Source organism: Thunnus thynnus, chromosome 20, assembly GCF_963924715.1.
Source record: "Thunnus thynnus chromosome 20, fThuThy2.1, whole genome shotgun sequence".
In the NCBI taxonomy this organism is placed as follows: domain Eukaryota; kingdom Metazoa; phylum Chordata; class Actinopteri; order Scombriformes; family Scombridae; genus Thunnus; species Thunnus thynnus.
In genome coordinates this window covers 14956437-14979962 of record NC_089536.1, presented here as the reverse complement: position 1 = coordinate 14979962, position 23526 = coordinate 14956437, and the positions used below count along the sequence as shown (strand labels likewise).

At 39.3% G+C, this 23526-nt stretch overlaps 3 protein-coding genes across 5 annotated transcripts; all 3 read left to right on the top strand.

The window, feature by feature from the left end:
• Positions 1 to 99: 99 nt before the first annotated feature.
• On the top strand, positions 100 to 5909 carry atxn7l3b (ataxin 7 like 3b). Of its 3 annotated transcripts, none has more exons than XM_067577408.1 (9): positions 100 to 212; positions 1519 to 1565; positions 1674 to 1790; positions 2515 to 2647; positions 2775 to 2946; positions 3237 to 3337; positions 3472 to 3494; positions 3716 to 3761; positions 4940 to 5909. In XM_067577408.1, exons 3-9 carry the CDS (start codon positions 1740 to 1742, stop codon positions 5017 to 5019), a joined length of 606 nt encoding a protein of 201 aa, XP_067433509.1. In that variant the 5' UTR covers positions 100 to 212; positions 1519 to 1565; positions 1674 to 1739; the 3' UTR covers positions 5020 to 5909. The 3 variants fall into 3 exon arrangements, with proteins under 3 accessions (XP_067433509.1, XP_067433511.1, XP_067433510.1); XM_067577410.1 differs by lacking the exon at positions 100 to 212 and adding an exon at positions 243 to 391; XM_067577409.1 differs by lacking the exon at positions 100 to 212 and having other exon boundaries at positions 1259 to 1565.
• A 1806-nt stretch (positions 5910 to 7715) lies between these two features.
• smarcd2 (SWI/SNF related, matrix associated, actin dependent regulator of chromatin, subfamily d, member 2) lies at positions 7716 to 17226 on the top strand. The gene is made up of 14 exons (XM_067577405.1): positions 7716 to 7944; positions 8158 to 8313; positions 9539 to 9750; positions 11457 to 11499; positions 11603 to 11725; positions 12002 to 12121; positions 12811 to 12906; positions 13557 to 13658; positions 13759 to 13920; positions 14094 to 14191; positions 14510 to 14645; positions 14761 to 14883; positions 15645 to 15746; positions 15867 to 17226. The coding sequence occupies exons 2-14, from the start codon at positions 8158 to 8160 to the stop codon at positions 15918 to 15920; spliced, it is 1527 nt and encodes a 508-aa protein (XP_067433506.1). The 5' UTR covers positions 7716 to 7944; the 3' UTR covers positions 15921 to 17226.
• A 602-nt stretch (positions 17227 to 17828) lies between these two features.
• On the top strand, positions 17829 to 23121 carry psmc5 (proteasome 26S subunit, ATPase 5). Its single transcript, XM_067575935.1, has 12 exons — positions 17829 to 17927; positions 20041 to 20112; positions 20201 to 20270; positions 20371 to 20468; positions 20555 to 20611; positions 20891 to 21121; positions 21522 to 21648; positions 21756 to 21946; positions 22219 to 22317; positions 22417 to 22527; positions 22630 to 22716; positions 22947 to 23121. Exons 1-12 carry the CDS (start codon positions 17904 to 17906, stop codon positions 22998 to 23000), a joined length of 1221 nt encoding a protein of 406 aa, XP_067432036.1. The 5' UTR covers positions 17829 to 17903; the 3' UTR covers positions 23001 to 23121.
• Positions 23122 to 23526: the final 405 nt, after the last annotated feature.

Here is a 23526-nt window from a genome sequence, read left to right as displayed (position 1 = left end):
TACGTTGGCTTACAGTTACTTCTAATACCAAACAAAAGGCCAGTTTAACCCTGCATTACGCGGGGTAAGGCGCAGTCACATGCTGGCCTGGATGATAAATACATGAGAAAAGCGCCGGCAGTGCAGCAGAGGAAGCACTTGGTGGAAACTCGTGCATCGATCGATTGCTACTGTCTGATCTCTGATATAAAGATGGATGCCTGCCGAAATAGGTAAATAAACACAATTAGGAAATTTGCGTGGCTGTGATTGCGATATTCTTCATTAATAGGCTTTATGTTGGGACACAAGCGTTGTTTTTCCTCATTCGCGGTTTGTACGGGGACTTGAGAGGCGAACAGCCGCAGTGCAGCAGTGCTGGGTCCGGGGACGAGCCTCGCTGTAGTCAAATGTATGTCTTCAACAGCAAAACCATTCAGCCAGCTACAAATGTGTTACATTGTCTCTTAATCGCTCCTTTCGGTCCGATACATTTTATATGTTTAGCTGCTAGCTGTAGCCCCTGTTGACCCTGTGGTTTTGTGAGACGGATACCGGTGTTTCGGTTTAAGGAGTGACCGAGTTAACTGGTGACTTTCGGCCGAATGTGTCGTGGTTGCTCATAGTGACGGCAGCTGTTGAAAACACGAACAGTATATATAGGTGTCCTCCTAAAAGCCTTATCAATTTAGCTTTAATTATTACATACGTATGTGCTTATTATCTACGCTACCCATTTACGTTTCAGTTAAATTGAACTTGAGTGAAGCATTCACCTAACGTTACAATGTGGGAAACAAATCATAGCCTATAAATTGGCAGTGCAGCTGCAGCCTATCTTGGGACTTTGTACCGTTATTCTCAATCGGCAAATGGCCCATATTCAACCAATTAACCTGCTTTGTCATTGTGTACACGCTTTAAGTACAGTTTGTGTCTAGATATTGTGTACAAACTGTTGGCCAGTACTCACTCGGTTTGACCATAGACTGTGGATTTGACCAGTTTACCGTCCATTGAACTGGTTAACGACATCCAGCGTTTTTCTCTCAAACAAGCCATTTAAAAAGATTGAGTTCAGAAAAATAAGTGAAGAAATGTGAATGCCTCTTTTTGGCGACACCATTTAATTTATACAAGGTAAGATAGAAAAGGACCAGGCGAATATATACTGTAAGATAATCCAAGGCTTTTAGGAGGACACCTAAATGTTCTGTTCGTGTTTTCAACAGCTGCCGTCACCACGACAACCACGGACACATTCGAGTAAAAGTCATCAGTTAACACGGTCGCTCGTTAAACCGAAACACCGCCTCTCTTGTAACCTCTTGGCATTTTCAATTCCTCCAGCCTATTCATAGCCACGCTCTTTGTTTTGTTCAGCAAGGTTTTGGCTAAGCTACTCTCATTAGACAGTAATGCTCGGGCCAGCAGGGTGAAAATTAAGCCAACGTCACGTTTGTGGCTCCTTCTGTGTCTGTTTATTGAGATGTTGCAGTGCTTCAGCACCAACCTTATTCTGTTTTGTGCCATTCGCAGGTTATAAACGTGGGAAGTAAATCCCTGGCAGTGCTCAACGTGCAGTTGTAAGTAGCCGCATCGCATTCAAGGCGTCAATACACTGATTTACATTCATTGTTTAAACATGAATCAGTGCCACTGTGTTGCTAAATGTGTTTTCTCTCCCGCTGCAGTCCTGTTTTGGGCCAATGCTTGCAGCATGACCACAGCAGCGTCGGCTCATCTTGTAGTTCTGGCAAATGAAAATGGAGGAGGTTTCAATGTCCAGCCTGGACAACAGCAAGCTGGAGGTACAGTAGAGCAAGGCCACTGTGTAATAATGGCTCAACATTTCATCTGCAGACACACTGCAGAACAGACAGTGATAACATCAGCCTTGTGAATGAAACAATTAGACATTCTTGTGTGTCTCTGGGCTTAAAGGATAGGTTCACAATTCTTCATGTGTGACTTCAAACAACAGTCAGGTGTCCATATGAATGTTGACAGAGGTTTTGCTCCTGTTCATACTGCCCATTAAAAGATCCCCTCCGTATTAGCTTACAATGTAAGTGAAGGAGGACACTATCCACAGTCCTTGCTTGCACAAAAATGTATTTAAAAGTTAATCTAAAGCCAATATGAGGCTTCAACTGTTAGACAAGTCTTTGTAATATAACATTCTTTCTTTAAGTTTCTGCGGACACTGTTTTCCTGCCTAAAAAGACAGCAACTTCGAAAGATATCCATTTGTGTTCACTAATTTGGACGGCTGAAGCCTCACATTATCTTCAGATAAACTTTTAAATACGTTTTTGCACAGAAGGAGGACTGTGGAGTGTGTCCCCAATAACATTGTAAACACATAAGGAGGGGATTTCTTAATGGTCAGTAAAAACAGGAAGTATGGTTACAGTGAGCATGACATGTTTCAATGTTCATATGGTTACCTCACTATTGTTTTAAGGCACACTTAGAAAAATTGTGAACCTATCCTTATAACATATGTCTGTTTCCTCGGCCCCTCCCTGTCAGGGCCTAGCTCAGGACATCCTGTCTGACCTGGTGGAGGATGCATGCCTGGGTCTTTGCTTCGAGGTCCACCGGGCCGTCAAGCAGGGCTATTTTTTCCTGGATGACACGGACCAAGAAAGTATGAGGGACTTTGGTGAGCACAAAGCACAAAGGCCAGAAAATGTATAATTGTTTCCTATGCATTGAGGTTAGCTACAATAAATTCATTACACTAGGTTTGTCTATTATGAGATCCATGACCACTTGTGTTAAATTTCCAGAAATTGTGGACCAGCCAGGATTGGATGTGTTTGGCCAGGTGTACAACCAGTGGAAAAACAAAGAGTGTGTATGTCCCAACTGCAGCCGGAGCATCGCTGCCTCACGTTTTGCCCCACACCTGGAGAAATGCCTGGGGATGGGACGCAACAGCAGCCGCATAGCCAATCGCAGGTACGAGAGTACAGCAGATCACCACCCAACCCCTCAGTTTCTAGTGCGCATATACTGTATGCATGATGTTGGGATGTAAATACACTTTCCAGTATTCTCCCCTTCAACACATGTCACAAAGATAAAACATAAATAAAAAAGACAGATGAAATCATTTCAGATGTAGCTGCAGATGCAAAAAAAAAAAGTAATTAGAGCTCAGATTCAGAATATCTATATTTTATAATATTGAAACTGTTATTTGCAGACAGTAATGCTGAGTCATTGCTGTGTTCTTCCCTCTTTTACAGAATAGTTACTGGTAACAACACCAACAACAAGTCAGAGAGTGACCAAGAGGATAATGACGACGTGAATGATAATGACTGGTCTTACGGGGCAGAAAAGAAAGGTGACGTACTGTACTGCTTTTGACCTGTTTTTGGTGATGCCTGTTTTTGATTGCTAATATAATCCTTTTAATGAAGTTTATGAAATTAATCAAATGCTTTCTAAATTTAAAATGTCATTACTTTTTTTTTACAGCCAAGAAAAGGAAATCTGATAAGGTATGTTAATTGTTATTCTCAGTGGTTTTAATGATATTTTTTTAAAATATAATTTAGTTGTGAGTATTGTACTGTTTTAATAATCCCATATTTGAAACATGATGGGGATATTAAAACAGGAAATGAGACAATGGAGAATATTACTGATTATTACTTGCGTGGACCTATTTTTGTTCCTGTACTGGAATCCAAACAAAATATATTTTCTTTTTCCACCTCAGAATCCAAACTCACCCAGAAGATCCAAATCATTCAAGCATAAGAGCAGTAAGTTGAAATGAATGCTTGATGTTTGTGAACTTCTGTCATCGCTGTTTTTAAATTTTAAGGAAACCACACCTGTTAAAATATATTATAGCTTTCGTGGGAATATTACTCAAGTGTCCCAGCAAAAACACACATTCTGGGTCAAACAGTTGTAGCTTTTGCAGATATTTTCTTGCTTGTCTCAGTTTTACCTTTGAGGCAAAGAAAGTATAGAAGACACTACAGTTTTTTGTTTATACACAATAACCTACTACTTGATCTGATGCTGTGAGCCTCAATAAATGTCACTCTTACAAGTTAAAAGAGTTATTCGGATATGTTTTGCACATTGGAAGCAAATTGCAGAGAAAGGCACAAAGACATTTTTATTAAATCTGAATATATTTCAAATCAGTGTACTCACAACGGCACGCTCAAGTTAATCAAACTAGTCCCAGTGGTAAGTTTACCCATTTTTATACCTATGAGGTCATAAATTGGATTGCATCAAAGGGAGATTATAATATTATTTTTTTGTACATATTTTTTTTACAGTTTGTGCATAAGTTTGTTATTGAGTTGTTTCATTGCTGTGAATAAGACACACTGAAATCTAAAGCTAATCAAGGGCAAGTACTCAACTTACACCGGTGTGACACATGTGAGAATTGACTTTACAGTGAAGTAGGAGACCTCTTGTGTCCAGCAGTTGAACTTTCGAAACGAAAAATATTTGCATATTCATAGATTCTGAATTTTCCAATGAGTCATTTTAAGGGGTTTTTTTGTGGATAAAAAACACGTCAGACTACTTATTATTCCAAGCAGAGGATTTTTATGTGTCCTACAACATGTCATGAGGGGATCTTAAAATTTGTCACTGTTGAATTTGTTTCTCCAGACTAAAATTACTTCCTTCCATGCCAGATTTTTAGGGTGGTAAATCATTTTAGTCATTTCAGTTAGAGGGACATGGCACAGCAGTCACTGTAAGAACTCCACTTTTTAGTGAACACTGTTAGGCTTGTGTGTTTTAACATGCAAATTCATGCTTTAGATCATTCCTGTCAATATTGTTTTGAATATTTGTCTCTTGGCTATGTCTCCATTATGCTTTACATTGATCTAACTAATGATGAAGTGAAGGAAACACTCATTATTGGTATGAATAACACGCTGCCTACTGCTTATTCCCATAGGCATGATGGGTCCTAGACGTCGAATGGACAACCAGGAAAGCCCGCGCATGCTGATGAAAGATGAGGCATTCCCTCAATAACACACTCAGCCACAAACACACATTCTTTTTACCGTATGGTGTATACTTACACACAAACGCGCACACCCGGGAAGACCAATAACACTTCACCCTTTTTTTTTTTTTTTTGTTGTGAAATCAATGGACATTGATGTTATAGGTGACATTTATGGTGTTAACTGCTCTGCAGAAGCAGTCCAGACCTCCCACTGTATACTTGACAGATTTTTTTTATTTTTTATTTTTCCTTCACAAAATCATCGTACCAACACTCATTTTCTTTGTTTTTGAAGTATTTGCTGGAGTCCATAATAATGAATATCACCATTTACGATTTCACTGCACAGAGATAGATTCTGGTGTAATTCATTCAGTGGCCAAGCAGAGGCAGCTGTGTGACAGTGATTGTGTGCACATACAGTATGTTGTTTCTTAAAATACAGAAATGATTAGGCATTAGGTGTACTTATATTTCCTCACCTTTTAAAAAAAAAAAAATCTCATTTTTAAAAAAAAAAATAATGTCACATTATCTTTCGGACAATCATTAATAATGGTTTGTCTTTTTGTTTTCACATTCACTGTCCGGCTCATAGTTCTGCAGCTGAATTACAATACAGTTTATGTGTGTATGTGTGTGTGTGTGAGAGAGAAGCAACTCACGGTTATCATTCACCTGTGGAAACTTGTTTTGAAAATGTTCAGTGAGTGAACCCTTAATTGTACAAGCAGGTATTTGCTGCAGAAAGCAGGTTTCTTTTTGTTTCATTTTTTTGGTGGAGAGATCAGCTTGTTTTCTAGCTCTCAAAAAATGTCTTTGTATCATGTGTTTACATTGTAAAGGGTTACATATATCCTTGGTGTTATGTGATAGTGTAAATATTCAAATAGTTGAATTGCTGCTATCATGACTCAGTTTGTTTCATCTGTCTAGCATAATTTGATTTGTTACCTCTCCTTTAGCCTGGTGTTAACTTGAACTCCGAGCAGGCACTGAATGTGGATTTTTGATGGATGGAAAAAAAGCAACAAAAACCTCAGTAACCTTGATCCAGTGCTTACGAATCATGACCATTTAACCAACAGGGGATGCTGTTGATCAAATGAGGGCAATAATACATCTATTGGATGAGACAGATACAAGAAACGTTGCTGTGTAAAGGTTTTTTTCCAGCATAAGTAGGTAGATCTTATTCTCTGGAAACTGATAAACAGTAAACATACGGTTAACACAGATCCTGTTTCTTCAAAGCAAAGTGTTTTGCATTGAGTTCCTAGAACTGAAAACTGCCTGAGGGAGACAGTTATGCTGCCTTCATGTGCTCTTCCTAAACTCCAATTTTTGAGCTCTGAGCTACAGTTGTAAGTCTAGGTGAAAGGGCCTGGTGATGGGGCTTGAATATTAAGCCTTTAAGGTGGTGTTGCTGAACACAGGCTACATGCTCCACAACAGTTTAAACGATATGGTGAGAATTATCTAAAAAAAATGTGAGATATGTTCGTACATCTGACAACAAAAATCGTTAGTCGAGTAGGTATGAGTGGTGTAACCACAATAAATATTGGGGTATCTTTCACAAAAACGATGTATCTTTGCCCTCATCTGTTTAAATGTACTGTGCATCAGTGCCAGTGTTGTGTTCAATGTAATCAAATTGTGTTTCCTCTCACCTTAACCTGAATCTATCTTTAGTCCTAACCCTAGCCAGTAACCTCTGTGATGACGACTGATGGAAGCACTACGGGAAATACTATTCAAAGGGGAAACAGATTTCGACACAATACTGATTTTGGTTGCCAAATTTGTACTCCGCCTACCTAAGCCAGTTTTAGCACAGATACGTTGGATGGATAAGTGGATCCTACAGTCTTTGAAGCCAAAGGCTGTACTGAAACAAGACTGGAAAAGCAGGCAATTGTCTTAAGGCCCCCAGACCATCAGGGGTTCACTACATGTCTACTGGTTTTATGTCATTTGATATTTTTTAAAATTGCAATTTACACCACCAGAGTGATATATCAGTTCTAGCATCATTACCTTATCTTGTGGCCCTATGTTAAATTTAGTTCTAGTTTACATTGTGCTCACAGGGTACATATTCCTAAATAATTTCAATTACCACAAACTATTTGATGCACAGGAAACCTGACTGATGCCAGTATTAATTTAGCGTAGGAGTACTGGACGGTCTTTGGGTTTCTGGGCAAATATTGAAGCTGCTGTATACAGTAGTCATTCTTAGTGTGAACTTGAAGGCAACACAGTCTATGTATATACACAAAGCACAGAGGGCGGTTGGAGATTAGGTGTCAACTGGGACCACTCTTCGCTCTGAGGCCCCCTAACAGGTCAATCCAGCCATGTTATGAGATCAGTTGATAACCACACATTTAAGTGGAGTTGTGTTAACAACTACAGGAATCTGAGGGGGGGGGGGGGGGGGGGGGGGGGGGGGGGGGGATATTTTGGGGTTGGCAGTTATAATGTGGAACAAAGCAAAATGTGGAGGAAGGCATCAGTGCCCAGGTAATTAAAAAAAAAAAGTCCCAGCATCTTGATAGTTCAACTTTAGGTATTGTATGACATTCGTAATTGAAAAATGTAATTTCAGTTTATGTTCACACTATAAACTGTATATGGTTCACACTAAGAGGATCAACGTTACTTTTTAGGCGAAAGTTATGGTAAATGTCAAAATTTCCGATATTAATGAAGGCAGCATCTGGCATTGTGTGTGTGTGGGCAGTTGCGAAAATACTTGGTATTGCTTTAGACACTCACTTTGTTGGAAGTCATGCATTAACATGTTTTTCAATAGCCTCATAATGAAATAGCTAACTTCATTAGCTAGTGACAGATATCAAGACATAAGGGGCGTTAAAGGAGATGACAAAGAACAGAAAACAAGCAGTTGTAGGTGGAGGCAAATCCCGGAACTTGAAACGGTAGGAAAGCGAGCTAACATTAGCTAGCTTTTTGTTGACAGTGTGCTTACTGTCAACCTGGAACCCGAGCTCATTTAAACTAACTGTAGTTGGATAACTTAGTCACTTTCTGACTTGTCGCAGAGACGTCCAGTTAACATTTTGCTAGACTTGTATTTGAACCGACATTTGGTAGCTTAGAGTTCACTTTTAAACCACTTGTGGATCTGGAAGATGGCATCAAGAGGAGGCGGCTTCACGGGTCTTACCATGAATCCAGCTGTGAACCCCATGAATGTTGGTCATTCTGCGGGCATGAGGATGCCAGGAATGCCGCAAACTCCGGCGGGATACTCCCGGACCATGACCAACATACCCCAGTACCCCCAGGTTGGTTTTCTGCTTTATCAGTCTTTACTAAATGGGGAAAGCTTGTGTTGAGCGAAAGGTTAACACAAGTTAATTCTGCTGTGGGTTTAAAATTTAAGTTGGTTTCTTCTTGTAAGAGTAATGTAAATGAAGGCCTAAAGTTGGTTTTATACATATATAATATATAGTTGAAGGCAGTTACCTGGCAGAGATAACCAAATAAGAAAAACTAAACTTCAAAGAAGGTGTGGACCGTACTTCCGCATTTGAAAAAAGGGTAATTGCCTCCACTAATAAATGTAACGTTAATTCGCAGCTTTTGAATGATTGGTGTTGGTGTACTTTCAGTAATTTGATGTTCACATCGAAATTACTAACACAGAACAAAGCATGTGTGTGAAAGAAAATCACGTGGCCGCCTGTAGCCTCCTGTCAGTTAGCTTGAAAACAAAAGTAAGGTTATCATCAACACCATCTGTCATATATTATCCTGGTTTAACCCCCATCTGCAGCATCATATGCTCGCATGTTTGTCGGTTAGGGCCACATGGGTTCAGATATTTGCTATTTTTTGTCAGTGGACAGACAAAACAAAGTTAGCGGCAGTATTTATTGGTGGAAATATAAATAATAATAATACTAACACTTTTCCACATGTGAGAAGTAGCTTCTGTCACAGTTTACCTAATCCAGGTGGCACATATATGCTATATTAATGTATTATATTTATTTTCTGTGCCTGACATGCTGGTGTTTATGCTGACAAAAAGAGGCAAACACTGTAAACTCAACGTTTTTTGTAAGTGACATTAACATATGTTAAGCCCCATAAAGCAAGGTCTTGACAACAATTGAGCACATCATGTAAAATTTAAACTAAAGCATGTTAGCAAGTTGATAATATACAGTCATACATTAAATTAGCAGTAAAATATTAAACAAGACTCAGTAAAACCTATGAAATACTCTCTATCCTTCCATATTCTTTTTGGCATTAAACCTGATATCAAAGTCAACATCAGTTTTCTGTTGTAGACCTAAAGAAAATAGAACTAAATCATCTGCATACAGAATTATTTTTGATAACCTCCATTTTTCTATTGATTGTGCTGTTAATGTGATTAGTGAACTGTGAATTTCATTGTGCATTTACAGAGAAATATGCCATCACTAATATGATCGTAATTTAGTTTGTAATGATGTCATACTTCAAAATCATAGCTTCAGCTTCCCTCCTTTTCTCCAGCGCCCAGGGATGCCACCCAACAGAGTAGGGGGCCCCATGGGGTCAATGGGAGGTCAGCTCCCCGGTCCTTCTTATGGTGTTGGGAACATGACCATGCGGCCAGGCATGGGGCCTCCATCCATGGACGCCTCCAGGAAGCGGTTCCTTCATCATCAACAGCAGCAGCAGCAGCAGCAACAACAAGAGGCGCTGGGAGGAGGCCTAAGACGAGGGTAAACTGTGGAAAAGTGAAAGTGTTTGTGGGAGGGGAAGAAGAGCCAGTACCAAGGTTGACTGACCAACACAGCCTGGGGCTAAATCAGAGAATGGCAGTGCCAGATAATATTTTAACATATTGGTCCTTACTTTACCATCATCTGAATATGTTTACTGATTCAACTGATCATTTTCATTATTGATTAATCCCTCATTTATTTTATTGATTAACTGGTTGTTCAGACAATTGTGACAATTTCCCAGTGACGGAGGTGACATCTTCAAATGGCTTGTTTTATTCAACCCAACCTGTCAAATCCAAAGATTCAATTTGCAATGATATAAAACAGCAAAAAATGAGAAAAGCTAGAAATTGCTTGCTTAAAAAACGACTTAAAGAATTAAGCGTGTAAATTGTTGCTGATTAATTTCCTGACAGTTGATTAATTGTTTAACCATTTCAGCTCTACATCTACAATAAAAGTATCTGCTAAGTGAATTCTAACAGTAACAATACATTAACAGTAATGCAGTAGAATATTTTCCCAAAATATTGTTTAATTTTTGGTGGCTTTTACGAGGATCATGAACTTCCAAAACACTTTTTTATTCACAACGCAAGATTATAGCAAGCAGGATTAGTCTGAGGACCTTACTAATAATATTTCCCTCAGACAGGACAAAAACTACAGCAGGAAAATTAAATTACATTTATTTTTTTAGTTTATGTAGCGTAAAGATGTTAAACAAACATAAATATAATGTCCAGTAAGAAAAGTTAAACCTAAAAATGTATCTTGTCTTTTGAATTGTGAAATCAAATTTTTTATATATAACACCACACTAATAATATTGTCATGTAGTCATGAATATTCAGTGGTTAATTATTGCTTGTTGTGGCTCATTAACAGAAAAACACCACTCTGCATTTCAAAAGTGTTTTCCCTCCCCTGTCTGTTTGTCAAGTTGCTGCACTGTTAAAAGCTCAGATCATAAAGACACGAGGATAGGAGTATCTCATGACTGGCCTTTGCTTTCAAAGCAGCAGACACTAGCGGGTATTTTTGACTTCAAGCTGCTCAGTGACGCCACTCTCATAAATGTGGTGAGCCATGATGTGAGGCAGATTTTACGGTTTCATCCACAATGAATCTCTTGTCCTCTTAACGTTTACAAAATGCTCTGTACAGAAGGATTAGTGAGCCACAGTGCTAGAAGCAACATCCTAAATTCTTTTTAAAGTGCTTGGGAATTAAATTTAGTCATGATGAGGGAGAACTGTATAATCTAATTAACGAAACAAATCGGCCTTTATGAAAGTCGGCAGCAGTGATAAGTGGCAGCCTGAGGTGCTCGTTTCGGGGAGTTAATGAAGAGATAGTAGCGGATAAGATTTTGTTATCACACTGTGAGGTTTGCACAAATAATTGATAATCAAATGAAGTGAATGATGTCTTTCTCTTAATCTTCTATGTGTCGGTGAGTTGTCAGTTCCTTTTGAATTGGTTATTGAAGGTTGTACTTTTAAAAGGGCTAATGGTAATTAATGATGAGTCATTGGCAACATAGTATGTTCTTGTTTGACTAAAATTTTTTAGTGATTGGATACTCTATATTGTGAAGAAAGTGTATGGTTAATGTGGCCAGTTAGTGTTTTGCCCCCTTAATGAACATATAGTGCTTTGGAAATCATCTAATACATGATCTTTTCTGTGAATTTTAGGGCAAAAAGACGCAAGATGGCTGACAAGGTTCTCCCACAGAGGGTAAGAAGGTTTTAACCCCCTGAATCATATTTTAAAAGGATTCAATTTGATTATAGTTGGCTGCAATTCCGTCAAACCCACCGTCCTGCTTTTGGCTCTTTAGATCCGAGACCTTGTCCCAGAGTCCCAGGCCTACATGGACCTCTTGGCTTTTGAGAGGAAACTGGATCAAACCATCGCCCGTAAGCGCATGGAGATACAGGAGGCCATCAAGAAGCCCATTATGGTATGTCTTCATGATAGTGCATCTTCAGTTTTGAAGATAAAATAATATTATGAGACAACTTTCAGGCTTTGTGAAATGTTGCCTAATAAAATTTGGATGACTAATTCATGATTTCAGTGTTTTGTTGAAGAGCTGTCACCAGCAATCACCAAGTGCAGTTTGGAAAGTCTACTGGCTGAATAAATGTGATTCTAATTTTTCATGGTTCATTCTTGTTTGAAAAACAGTCTTCACTGGGATTCTTGATATGTCTGCTTGTTCTTCTCTATCACACAGCAAAAGCGCAAGCTCAGGATCTACATTTCTAACACGTACACCCCAAGCAAGCCTGACGGCGAGGAGGCAGAGAAGGTGTCCTCCTGGGAACTAAGAGTGGAGGGCAAACTCCTGGAGGAAGTAAGCCAACAGCACAGTCATTACATTTGAATTTTCTTGCTTTGTTCCACTATCACCTCCAGTGTGGTCTGACTCCAAAGTATTTCAGGCTCTGTTATTGTGTTGCTTCACAGCCACTCAGCTCTGGTTGGCTTGTGTCCTTGGCTCTGACCACGCAACCAGATGTGTGTTTACAGCTCTCCCCCACTCCACCCCACAGCTCCCAACACACTCACACACAAGCTCATGCTCTCTTTTGAAACAGGGAATTGAAACCATTGGCCGTTACATACCATGAGCTGACATGCCTCCCCTCCCTCCATCAACTCATTGTGTCATCTGGGGCCACATGAAGGAGGGTTTTTTTTTTTCCTTTTTTTTTTTTTCACTGTTAAGTTTTTCTCCATTGCCGTATTGGTTCAGGCATGCGTAGGAGTTTTGCACGGAGGAACAGAAAAAAGAAAGGGATGTGAGGGAAGGAGTGAAAGGGGTCATGTTGTGCAAACGCATTTTGACAGGATTGGGGAGAGGGCGGGGGGTGCAACAGCTTTTTCTAGTTGTCTACAGTTTTGTGCTTCGCCACCCCCAATGTGGTCAGAGCTAAACAATGCAGCTGCACAGGCTGACACAGCACACTAAGAAGACATAGATAGATGGCAATTTTGTTGTTCTTCCTTTTCACACTATTTTTATGCAATTTGTATTCCCAGCCCGGCAAGCAGAAGAGGAAGTTCTCATCTTTTTTCAAGAGCCTGGTGATTGAGCTTGATAAGGAGCTCTATGGACCTGACAACCACTTAGTAGAGGTATGACATCATTTTAAAGGCATTTGATGCAACCACCTCAGGATATCTTAGGCACATGGGCACGAAAATGTTGTGAGAATGCTTTTGGTTCACCAGCAACCCCAGTCCGTTTTTCAGCTCTGGTCACAAAGTGGAGTTCAGCTGGAATCATTCAAGCTTTGGAAGCGATCCTTTCATAGCGTGTTTGACAGTGCAGGGGGGATTGCTGAGAGATCTTGGACCACGTTTATTCCAGCAAACTTGTGTGACTTATGTTTGAATTCGTTTCACAGATAAGGTTAAACTAGCCCAATTTTATGCTCCTTCATATTTTCATTTAACCTCAAGAGTCCAGTTCACATAACTGAGTATCTCACACACAAAAACAGCAGTGTAGATCTCTAGTGATTGCACAATTTAATACTGGCACTGAACCAGTATCATGTGCTTGTGTACCAAGATATATACTAGTTGATCCACTATCTCTATCTGGTAACTTAAAAAAATCCACATCTGTCACAAGTAAGGAAGTAATATAGGGTGGGATGTGGGGGGTTAAAACTATTACTCTTTATTTCATCAGCATATTGCAGTTTAGAGAGTTTTAGTTCTAACTGGACCAAATGGAAAAAATCTGATCTGATCTTTTTACTTATTTTTTTTTTCATCAGTGGCATAGAATGCCCACCACTCAGGAGACAGATGGTTTCCAGGTCAAAAGGCCTGGCGACGTGAATGTCAAATGCACCCTGCTGCTCATGCTCGACCATCAGGTATATGTGCACGCACACACCCTTTGCTCAGTTATCGTGTTGAAAAAAGTTGTATGCCTGTGTGGTCTGACTTTCTAAAAACATTTTTCCACCGTCACAGCCACCTCAGTACAAACTGGATCCACGTCTGGCTCGTCTGCTGGGTGTGCACACACAGACACGGGCCAGCATCATGCAAGCCCTTTGGCTGTATATCAAGAACAACAAGCTTCAAGATAGTCACGAGAAGGAGTACATCAACTGCAACCGCTATTTCAGACAGGTATGATACCTGCTGAAGTCTGTGTCCATTTACTGATTTGAAATGTATAGCTGATATATATACAACATATTGTGGTTTTTAATGTTTTTTTTGCTAGTTGAGAGACAAAGTGATGCAACAGTTTGCCCGTGGCATATCAAACATGTTCTGCTTTCTAACCATATGTTGAACAGATCTTTGGCTGTTCTCGCATGAGGTTCTCTGAGATTCCCATGAAACTGGCTGGGCTGCTTCAGCACCCTGACCCCATCATTATCAATCACATGATTAGGTAAGGGGTGTATGGATCATTATGCCTCTTTTTGTGTTTGTGCATGTGTTACGTGTGTGTGTGTTGTGCCTGCATGCTGGTCAGTATTGTCAAGGATCTTAAAAAAGATTCAAGTTTTTGCCCTTGAGCTTTGATTTTCAAGTATGCGTTTATAGGAGCTGTTATTCAGTTTATGTCCAGGAAAAATCTTAGCTGTATGATTTAATTAATCGATACTCATCCCTGGTTTGCTGTTACAAGTTTGCAGTCAACATCATCTCTTCCTCTTTTAGTACAATCCAACCTCTGTCTTGTTGTCTTTGTGTCCTCTTTGAGCAGCGTGGACCCCACAGATCAGAAGAAGACCGCATGCTATGACATTGATGTGGAGGTGGACGACCCACTGAAGGGCCAGATGAACAGTTTCTTGTCCTCCACAACCAACCAGCAGGAAATTGCTGCACTGGAGATGAAGGTGAGACCTGCCAGTCAGTCACTGATGCCTGCAACTCACTGGGTTTTAGGAGAATGGTTGCAAAAGAAAAAAAGTTAATAAAAATCTAATAATATACTGTTATTATTCACTACAGATACATGAGACTATTGAGTACATTAATCAGCTGAAGACAGAGAGAGACTTCATGCTGAGCTTCAGCAATAATCCACAGGACTTCATCCAGGACTGGCTGAAGTCCCAGAGCAGGGATCTGAAGGTAAACATGAGCTCCCTCTACTAACTGTGTGCCTGTTAATGGCATCTTATAATAAGTCCTTATAGTATACCATAATCTGCTCTTTCTTTTACACATTGTATTATTATGAAGATGTTGTCGTTGAGAATGATTTGTTCAAATATTACAAAAAGAGTGACAGTTGGATCACAGGTATCATATCAGTCTTCTCCTCCACTTTAAGCCAAAATGTCTGCTGTATCATCATCAAATTCCTAACATATACCTTTATTTTTGCTCATGTATTTGTTCGTTTTTTGGTTTCCCAAATTTGAAAAGTTTAATTTAAAAAAAAAATATATGATTTTGATATAGCTGTAACCATGTTTAGTAACTACACACTCTCAAATACAACTATATTTTACACATTGTGGCTAGTAATATATGGCCATATTCCCTTCACCTATGATGCACCTGGGCTCCTGGAGAGTCTGAGCTAACACAAACTGAGTGAATGGACATATTAAATTGCAGCTTCAATAATTAGACGGAAGAGTTTATTTTACAGCCTGGTTTGCTAAAATTAGATTAGATCAGATTAGGCAGAGTCCTGCCTGCTAAGTGAATTAATAAATTGTCAAAACCTCAGTGCTACCAAGGTAACTTGACAACATATAAGAAACTATAAGAATATAAGAAAAAGCATTATTTGATGTTTTTATATGGCCTTTTTGAGTTAACTTTTTTATATTCATGAAGTTGTGGTTTCTCATGTTTCCAATGTTACAATTCTTTTTCACCAGTTGATGACAGATGTGACAGGGAACCCAGAGGAGGAGAGGAGGACTGAGTTCTACCAGGCGCCCTGGGTGCCAGAGGCAGTGGGCAGATATGTTTACTCCAAAGTAAGTAAATACAGAGCATAATGCACTCCTAAACAGTTTTTAGTACATGTTTAATAGTGCATGATTATTATGAGGTGTTACTACTGTTAACTAACTGTTACTATCCTGTCTTTGTTTCAGGTGCAGCAGAGAAGACAAGAGTTGGAGCAGGTGTTGGGCATCCGACTCACCTAAAAACATTTTCCCAGAGGTTTACTCTTCACATGTTAATGTCTGCTCAATCAAAATTGGAAATAGCTTGAAGCAGTCAAGCTAATGTTGCAGCTCAAATGTTTACAAAACCATCCTCATGGATATGGTATGAGATACCAGCTTCTAAGTGAGATACATATCTTTGTTGTCCCATAGATAATAATTCTAAAGTCAACAGAGTACATGGGACCAAAGTGATGATTTACATGGTCTTAATAATATGTTTGCCTTGCATTGTCTTTTATTTTGAGCCTGTTCAAATAATCGCTGCCTTGTTTTGCAATATATTTTGTTTATGGTACAATATGCTTAAAAGGTTTTAAGCATTGGTGCTGTCTAGGTGTCTTTCACCATCATTTTGTATGCTAATTTGAAAGGGTGTCTGTTTACCTCCACATTTGAAAGCCATACCTTTAAGATAGGAACAATACCTGATGTCTGGTAATGTCAATAAGCAAGAATTGGGAGGCATGATAGAATTAAGTAGTCCAAAATATATATCCATACTGAAAACATTTTTACACCATACATTTAGAAAATTTGGATTATATCCTCAGAAAAGCAAAGTAATTCTTAAGTTGTTTTATGACATGGAACTGATAAGGAGTTTTTATGCCAACAATAGTTTTACAAGTTAAGGTGCTGTTGTTTTTCTTATTGTAGATATATCAGTTGAATTGAAACATGTCTTTACTGTGTTAAACCAGGATTTCCTGGAAAGCTCTCCTTTGGGAAAGGATTGAGCTCTTTATTTTGTACAAGGACATGAGTCCAATCTGTCCAGCTGTAATTCACCAGCTTTTTTTGTACTTCTTGAATGTTTACATGTTTTTTTCATTTGTTATTTGATGTGTTGTATTGTTTTTGATGCCAAGAAAGGGGTCTGTGGCGGGATCTTTGGGTTGAAGAGTTCTTCCTGGAAGAACACAGTAGATCCACACCTCCCAAGAAGATTAACTGGTATTAATAAAATAGGAATGCAAACGTAGTGTGTCAACTAAACATTGTACCAAATTGTTGTATACAGTTTATCAGTTCATTAGTTAACTTTTTGCTGAAATGCTATTTTGTTATGAGATTTCCAGAATTTCTCTAGACATTCCATGTTAACAGATATCGCTGTGCCAAATCTGTTATGTGAAGAAGGCACTTAGAATTTGAGAAATGTTGCTGTCTTTTTTTGTACAGCCACTTTGTAAAATATTTGCATGTTGTGTATCATCAATCAAAGGCCTTTATCTTTTATACATTTGGAGTATTTTTCACAATAAACATACTTACAAATGTTTGTGATACTGTATTTCTTTATTACCTACATGCTATTACAACAATAGATACATATGTCTTTTCAAAGTAATGATAGATATATATATATATATATATATATAAATTCTGTTTCTATTGTCTGATGGAAACACTACCAAAAGTAGGCTATACTGTAAATTTACCCAGCTTTATTGTAAGCTTTTCTTATTTAGATAGAGCAGTTGTCTAGCTACAGTAAACTGAGGTTATGCCATGAGTGTACATGTTTGGGCTGGTTGAAGAGCTCAGGTGCTTCTGAGAAGTTTCGACAGGTGGCTGGTCTTACTTGTCTCAAACAGTTAAGACGTGTTTACCACTCCTCAAATAACGGCGGCCAAGCCAAATAATATTTCCTGTAAGCTACACTCTTCACGGACCGGCTCAGGTTTTGAGATGACACTTGATCAAAGCAAACTTCTATCCAAAGATTGACACTGAATTAAATTCACTGATACATTTTTTGTGTTTAAGTTTTAATGTTCAGTTAGTTACAGTTACAGTAGGAGAGTTGAAAAATAGCCAGGGCAAAAATAATGTGTAATTCACAAGAAGGACTGTAGGTGCTGACATGAGCATTCATTTCATTTAAAAAAAAAGCCCCGAAGAAGAAGAAGTCTGCCGGAAATACGCGCATTCTGAAGCGGATGCAGAAATTCCAAGATGGAGGTGGACGGGATTGATCATGTAGGTGGTTTTTTTCTGCCGTTTTGTCGCCTTTATTGTTATAATACCAATGAAACGTCGCATGTATGCTTTTGAGGCGAATATTTTATGTAAACCAGTTGTGAGATGAAATGGCCGTGTGACTGTGCAGCCAATATTTAAGTGTCACTTCATTCATAACAATGATTGTCTGGATGCTGCCGGTTTGCTGTCTCATTGTAGCTAAAACCTAGCTACGGATAGCTAGCCCGAGTTAGCAACTTTGAATGATTGGAGGCAGTCTTATGTATTTTTTTAAGCGTTAAAATCAGGAAAGGTTTGCTAAATACAACTTAAAATAAGTAATAGTTTAAGGATTACCATCCACATCTGGCGTTATGTCTGGTTAATGTTACAAAGATAACGTAGTTTAACACTGAGAGATAGACAGGTAATGTTAAGTTGTAGTTGTATTACTTTATAGTTGTAACTGTTACTGATAGACAAACTGCTACTGGATAATGGTATATTTCGGATATTAAATATAACTTTATTTTTCTTAATTCAGCATTAGCTTGAAGAAACTTAGATTAGTATGATAATAATTAGCATTTTCTGACGCTATTAGTAAAGCTATTTAAGCAGGCAGTGGTATTCATATATATAACTGCCTGTCAAACCAGTGGGGCTTGCCAGTTTAGGTTATCCTGAGCAGATGTGTCGATGTGTTTCCCCTTACCTTAACCTGCACCCAACCTTATCCCTAACCCCAACCAGTCGTCTTCTGAAGTGCTTAACCTACACCAAGCTTACCTTAACCCCAACCAGTTATCTCGTAGTTAACCTAAGGCTTAACCCCAACAAAGGAGGTGGTGCTTCCCTCCTGTTGGAACTGACACCTGTCTGGTCTCAAGCACCTCAGAAGACTTCTGGTTGAGGTTAGGGTAGAAATGTGCAGGTGTACCGTTTCTACTATATACCACGGTGAAACACGCCGACGGTATCAGTACCGCCAAGCATTTTTATTACCGTCATTATCGTCGTTTTCAGAGGAAACCATAACTGTTATTATGTTCTGTGCACATTTACAAATTTCTTAATTTAACTGTTAACACGAAGCAGATAAAATTTACTACAAAGTTCTTGCACTCCAGAAATCAATAGACAAATTTCATGAGGCAACATTTATGAATTTCCAAAACATGAATGTGTGTGTTTAGAATCTAACACACAGACAGTTAGTAGAATTGAAAGTGATTTTCAGTCAACTGTCTTAAACTTTGAACAGTATTTGGATATTTTTGATGTTATTTCTTAAAGTCTAACAAAATTGCAATATACTGTACAGACCACTGCTCAGTGAATAAAATTAAGGCGATCATGGAGTGGAGTCATTTAACTATAGTTTAGCACTAATAGTAGGATTTCAGGAAACGCGGTTATCATGATAATACTGTTTACCATGATATTCTTACCTACATAATCATAGCATGAAAATTTGATACCGGCACATCCTTGGGTTAGGGATAAGGTTGGGTGCAGGTTAAGTTAAGGGGAAACTCATATCGACAGGGAAACAGACTTCGACATGACACAGGGTCTAAGAGAGTCATATCTGCTCTTTGCTTGGATGGGGGGGGGGGGGTGCAAAAGCAGTTTAAAGTTAGATCAGGACAGAGAATGATTTCACCTGACAGATTTATGAATCACAGCCTGATACCCACTGCAGGGTCTAATGATGGGTGATTTAACATTAATACAAGGCTTCCATAGGAATGCTCACCCAAATTTTGGGAATTAATAGTTAACAATTCAGCTCATTGATTAATTGTTTTGATCTTTTTGTATTATGTCATTGTAAGCTGAATATCTTTCGGTTTTGGACTGTTGTTTGGAAAAAACATGAAATTTGAAGACATCACTTTGATCTATGAGGCCTTACAGTGGCCATTTTATTTTCTGGGATTTTTAGACCATAAGCAACTAATCAAGAAAAATAACCAAGAGTTTGATATAATAATAAGTTGTTATAATGAGAATAATCATTAGTTGCAGCCATACTCTGTGCTTATATTAGAGCTCTCACTTGGAAGAATTAAGTCATTAAATGCTCCTGATGACTGTCCTTAAAGCTTGATAATGCTTCCTTTGACAGATGGAGATGGGGGAGAGTAAAGGCGGCTCTGGTCTCCGACAGTACTACTTGTCAAAGATAGAAGAGTTACAGGTAAGAAAACAATAACACGCAAACTTTGATCTGGTGATCTGACCACTTCTTGTTTCCTGTCAAACCTAAACTACTGTTTCCTTAATAGCTGACGGTGAATGAAAAGAGCCAGAATCTCAGACGTCTGCAGGCACAAAGGAATGAGCTCAATGCTAAAGGTATACTCAACTTCATTACTGTAACATCATTACATCAAATGAAGCTTTCCAGAAATTGTCCCCATTGAAGGAAATACTAAACGTCTTGTTTTTCCCTCAGTGCGTCTCCTTCGTGAGGAGCTGCAGTTACTACAGGAGCAGGGATCCTACGTAGGTGAAGTGGTTAGAGTCATGGACAAAAAGAAAGTGCTGGTCAAGGTATGCTGTGTACTAGTTTTTACAACACACTATATTTTGATCACTGATTTTATAGTTTTAAAAACATCTCTCCTTCTGATTTTCAGGTGCATCCAGAAGGAAAATTTGTCGTGGATGTGGACAAGAACATTGACATCAATGATGTTAGTATTGCAGTTTTTGTAAACTCAAACATGGTTGCAAATCAGGGTGCTTTAATTGTTTTCCCATTGATATGTTACCATTATGTAGGGAAGAGAACTGAACAATTATAGTGCAAACATGACTAACAAACACCTTTCAGTTTCACAACAACAACACAAGACTGAATAAACAACAAAAATACATTCCTAAACATCAGGATGGATGCTATGAAGGGAAATGATTCTTTAAAGTTTTGGAACAGATTTATTTCATCGTTTTAATGCATCACTCCTGCGCAGGTGACCCCAAATTGCCGTGTGGCTCTGCGCAACGACAGCTACACCCTGCACAAGATCCTGCCCAACAAGGTGGACCCTCTGGTATCCCTCATGATGGTGGAGAAGGTGCCGGACTCCACCTATGAAATGATCGGTGGCCTGGATAAGCAGATCAAGGAGATCAAGGAAGTGATTGAGCTGCCTGTCAAGCACCCGGAGCTGTTTGAGGCTTTAGGCATTGCACAGCCCAAGGTGGGTGATTGACAGGAGAGTCAATAGTGGACAAAATCTGTTTTCTTTCGATGGTGTAATAATACAGTTGTAATATAAGGAGGTCACAGAATAGGTTCAAATACAGACGTGTGAGCCTTGAGCTGATAGGAGACATTTGGGCTGGGATATATCTGTATGTTTAATTCAGATGAATTTTGTTTATTTGCATTTTGAGATAAGCTGGTAATATTTTCCAACAAATTAGGCCCATAAAACCCTTTCTGAACTCGTAGGATAAATTGCATGAAGCTAAAACTAGGCTGTATATTTAGTTTTTGAAAAGTTGACATTTTGGAGATCCAAAGTTCCCACTTCACACCTTGATGTTTTTTTTCCATTTGTCAGATTGTGATGACTGATGTGCTTTGTGTGTTTGTAGGGTGTGCTGCTGTATGGTCCCCCAGGCACAGGGAAGACCCTGCTGGCCAGAGCTGTGGCCCACCACACCGACTGTACCTTCATCAGGGTGTCCGGCTCCGAGCTGGTCCAGAAGTTCATCGGAGAGGGTGAGCTCCTCTGTCTCTCGGAGTTGCAATCAAGTCCATTCCCATTTCTGATTCATTTTTATTCAAATATCCCATTCCTCCCTCTCTTGCCCCCCCCCCCCCCCCAGGTGCCCGTATGGTGCGCGAGCTGTTCGTCATGGCTAGAGAGCACGCTCCCTCCATCATCTTCATGGATGAAATCGACTCCATCGGCTCGTCTCGCCTGGAGGGGGGCTCAGGTGGTGACAGCGAGGTGCAGAGGACAATGTTGGAGCTGCTTAATCAGCTGGACGGATTTGAGGCAACCAAGAACATCAAGGTATCGAACAAAGCAACAGTGAAAGGATTGCTTGTTGTTTTTTGATCACAGGGACTTTTCATACCTTTATTATCAAGGAAACTCGGAACGTGGTGTGCTTTTCAGTGTTCTGTGTGGTTACTTACAAATCATTGTGTAACTTTAGTCTGGTTTTATAGTGTCACCAGCAGGGTTTATTTGTACACCCTTAATTATCTAAGTGCTCCGTAATCTATTAGAATATGATCTGTTCTTTATAATAATTTGATTAATTGGCTTTCTGTCCCTGCAAGGTTATTATGGCCACCAACCGTATTGACATCCTGGACTCAGCTCTCCTCAGGCCAGGCAGGATCGACAGGAAGATTGAGTTTCCCCCTCCAAATGAGGAGGTAGGTACTTGCTACGTTGCGCATGCTAGTTGAAAATTTATACACATCTCCATGAAAGTGATCACTTTAAACACATACGTCTTAATTGTGTTTCACCAGGCCCGTCTTGACATCCTGAAGATCCACTCCAGAAAGATGAACCTGACACGTGGCATTAACCTGAGGAAGATCGCAGAGCTGATGCCTGGAGCCTCTGGTGCTGAGGTTAAGGTGAGAATTTCCCCACTGAATGATAGCCCCTTGGTGGTGAATGAGATTGTACACTGCTGACCTTTTTATTTAATTTCCTTGTGTGTGTGTGTGTATGTTTAGGGTGTCTGCACAGAGGCTGGGATGTACGCTCTGAGAGAAAGGAGAGTTCATGTCACCCAGGAGGACTTTGAGATGGCTGTGGCAAAGGTATTTAATAACAGTGTAATACACAATAGTCCAGTGTATTCTGGGTCTGAATGTTTTTTTTCTCTTTTCAAATCACTGTCCTTTTTCAACCTATTTGTATTGTCTGAACAATATTTAACCATTAAGCTAATCCCAAGACTCTCATATTTGTGATAAGTTTCATTCTTCGCATAATGACTGTTTCTACCATTACCTGCCCATTAAGACTTGTTCCCCGTTTTCTTCACCAGGTGATGCAGAAAGACAGCGAGAAGAACATGTCAATCAAGAAGCTGTGGAAGTAAAAGGCCTTTTGTTTTCTTGCACACAATGCAACCACATATGTATATTTTCCTGCTTTTGTTTATGGTTTGGTTTATAATTGTTACATAAGTCCTTCTAAAATAAATGGTTTTCCCCAATTAATACTGCTTGGCTCACGACTTATTTCTCAATTAAATAGATTGTTATTGCCAACATCAATCACTGGAAGTCAGGTAACAGTAACATAAATATAATCTCCAGCATGAGCAGATGTTCTGCAGATTTTATTTTTTCATTTTACAGTTATAAGTTTTAACAATAGATGTATTATAAGAGCCAGATACCGGACCGAAAATGGCACCCATTCAGTCCAGTAAGAACTGATCGGCTAGCACATGCGCCAAAAAAGTTTCTAGCATCCGGGTTTGCTTCCGCATTGTGCGGCCCACTAAATATGCCCAGTAGTGTTTCCCCCACTGGCCTCGCCCACAAGATCCCACTCAGCCCATAGACTTTACATTGTAATGACGTCACAGATTCTTAAATAACTTTTTTTCATAATTGACA

Excerpts from the sequence above, each read along its gene's own strand:
- atxn7l3b (XM_067577408.1), top strand. The coding sequence starts at position 1,740 with ATGAAAATGGAGGAGGTTTCAATGTCCAGCCTGGACAACAGCAAGCTG. Across the intron at positions 1,791-2,514 it reads TGGACAACAGCAAGCTGGAG|GGCCTAGCTCAGGACATCCT; the intron begins GTACAGTAGAGC and ends CCTCCCTGTCAG. Across the intron at positions 3,762-4,939 it reads ATCATTCAAGCATAAGAGCA|GCATGATGGGTCCTAGACGT; the intron begins GTAAGTTGAAAT and ends TTATTCCCATAG.
- smarcd2 (XM_067577405.1), top strand. The coding sequence starts at position 8,158 with ATGGCATCAAGAGGAGGCGGCTTCACGGGTCTTACCATGAATCCAGCT. Across the intron at positions 13,921-14,093 it reads GCAACCGCTATTTCAGACAG|ATCTTTGGCTGTTCTCGCAT; the intron begins GTATGATACCTG and ends TATGTTGAACAG. Across the intron at positions 14,646-14,760 it reads TTGCTGCACTGGAGATGAAG|ATACATGAGACTATTGAGTA; the intron begins GTGAGACCTGCC and ends TATTCACTACAG.
- psmc5 (XM_067575935.1), top strand. The coding sequence starts at position 17,904 with ATGGAGGTGGACGGGATTGATCAT. Across the intron at positions 20,113-20,200 it reads CAAAGATAGAAGAGTTACAG|CTGACGGTGAATGAAAAGAG; the intron begins GTAAGAAAACAA and ends TTTCCTTAATAG. Across the intron at positions 22,717-22,946 it reads TTGAGATGGCTGTGGCAAAG|GTGATGCAGAAAGACAGCGA; the intron begins GTATTTAATAAC and ends TTTCTTCACCAG.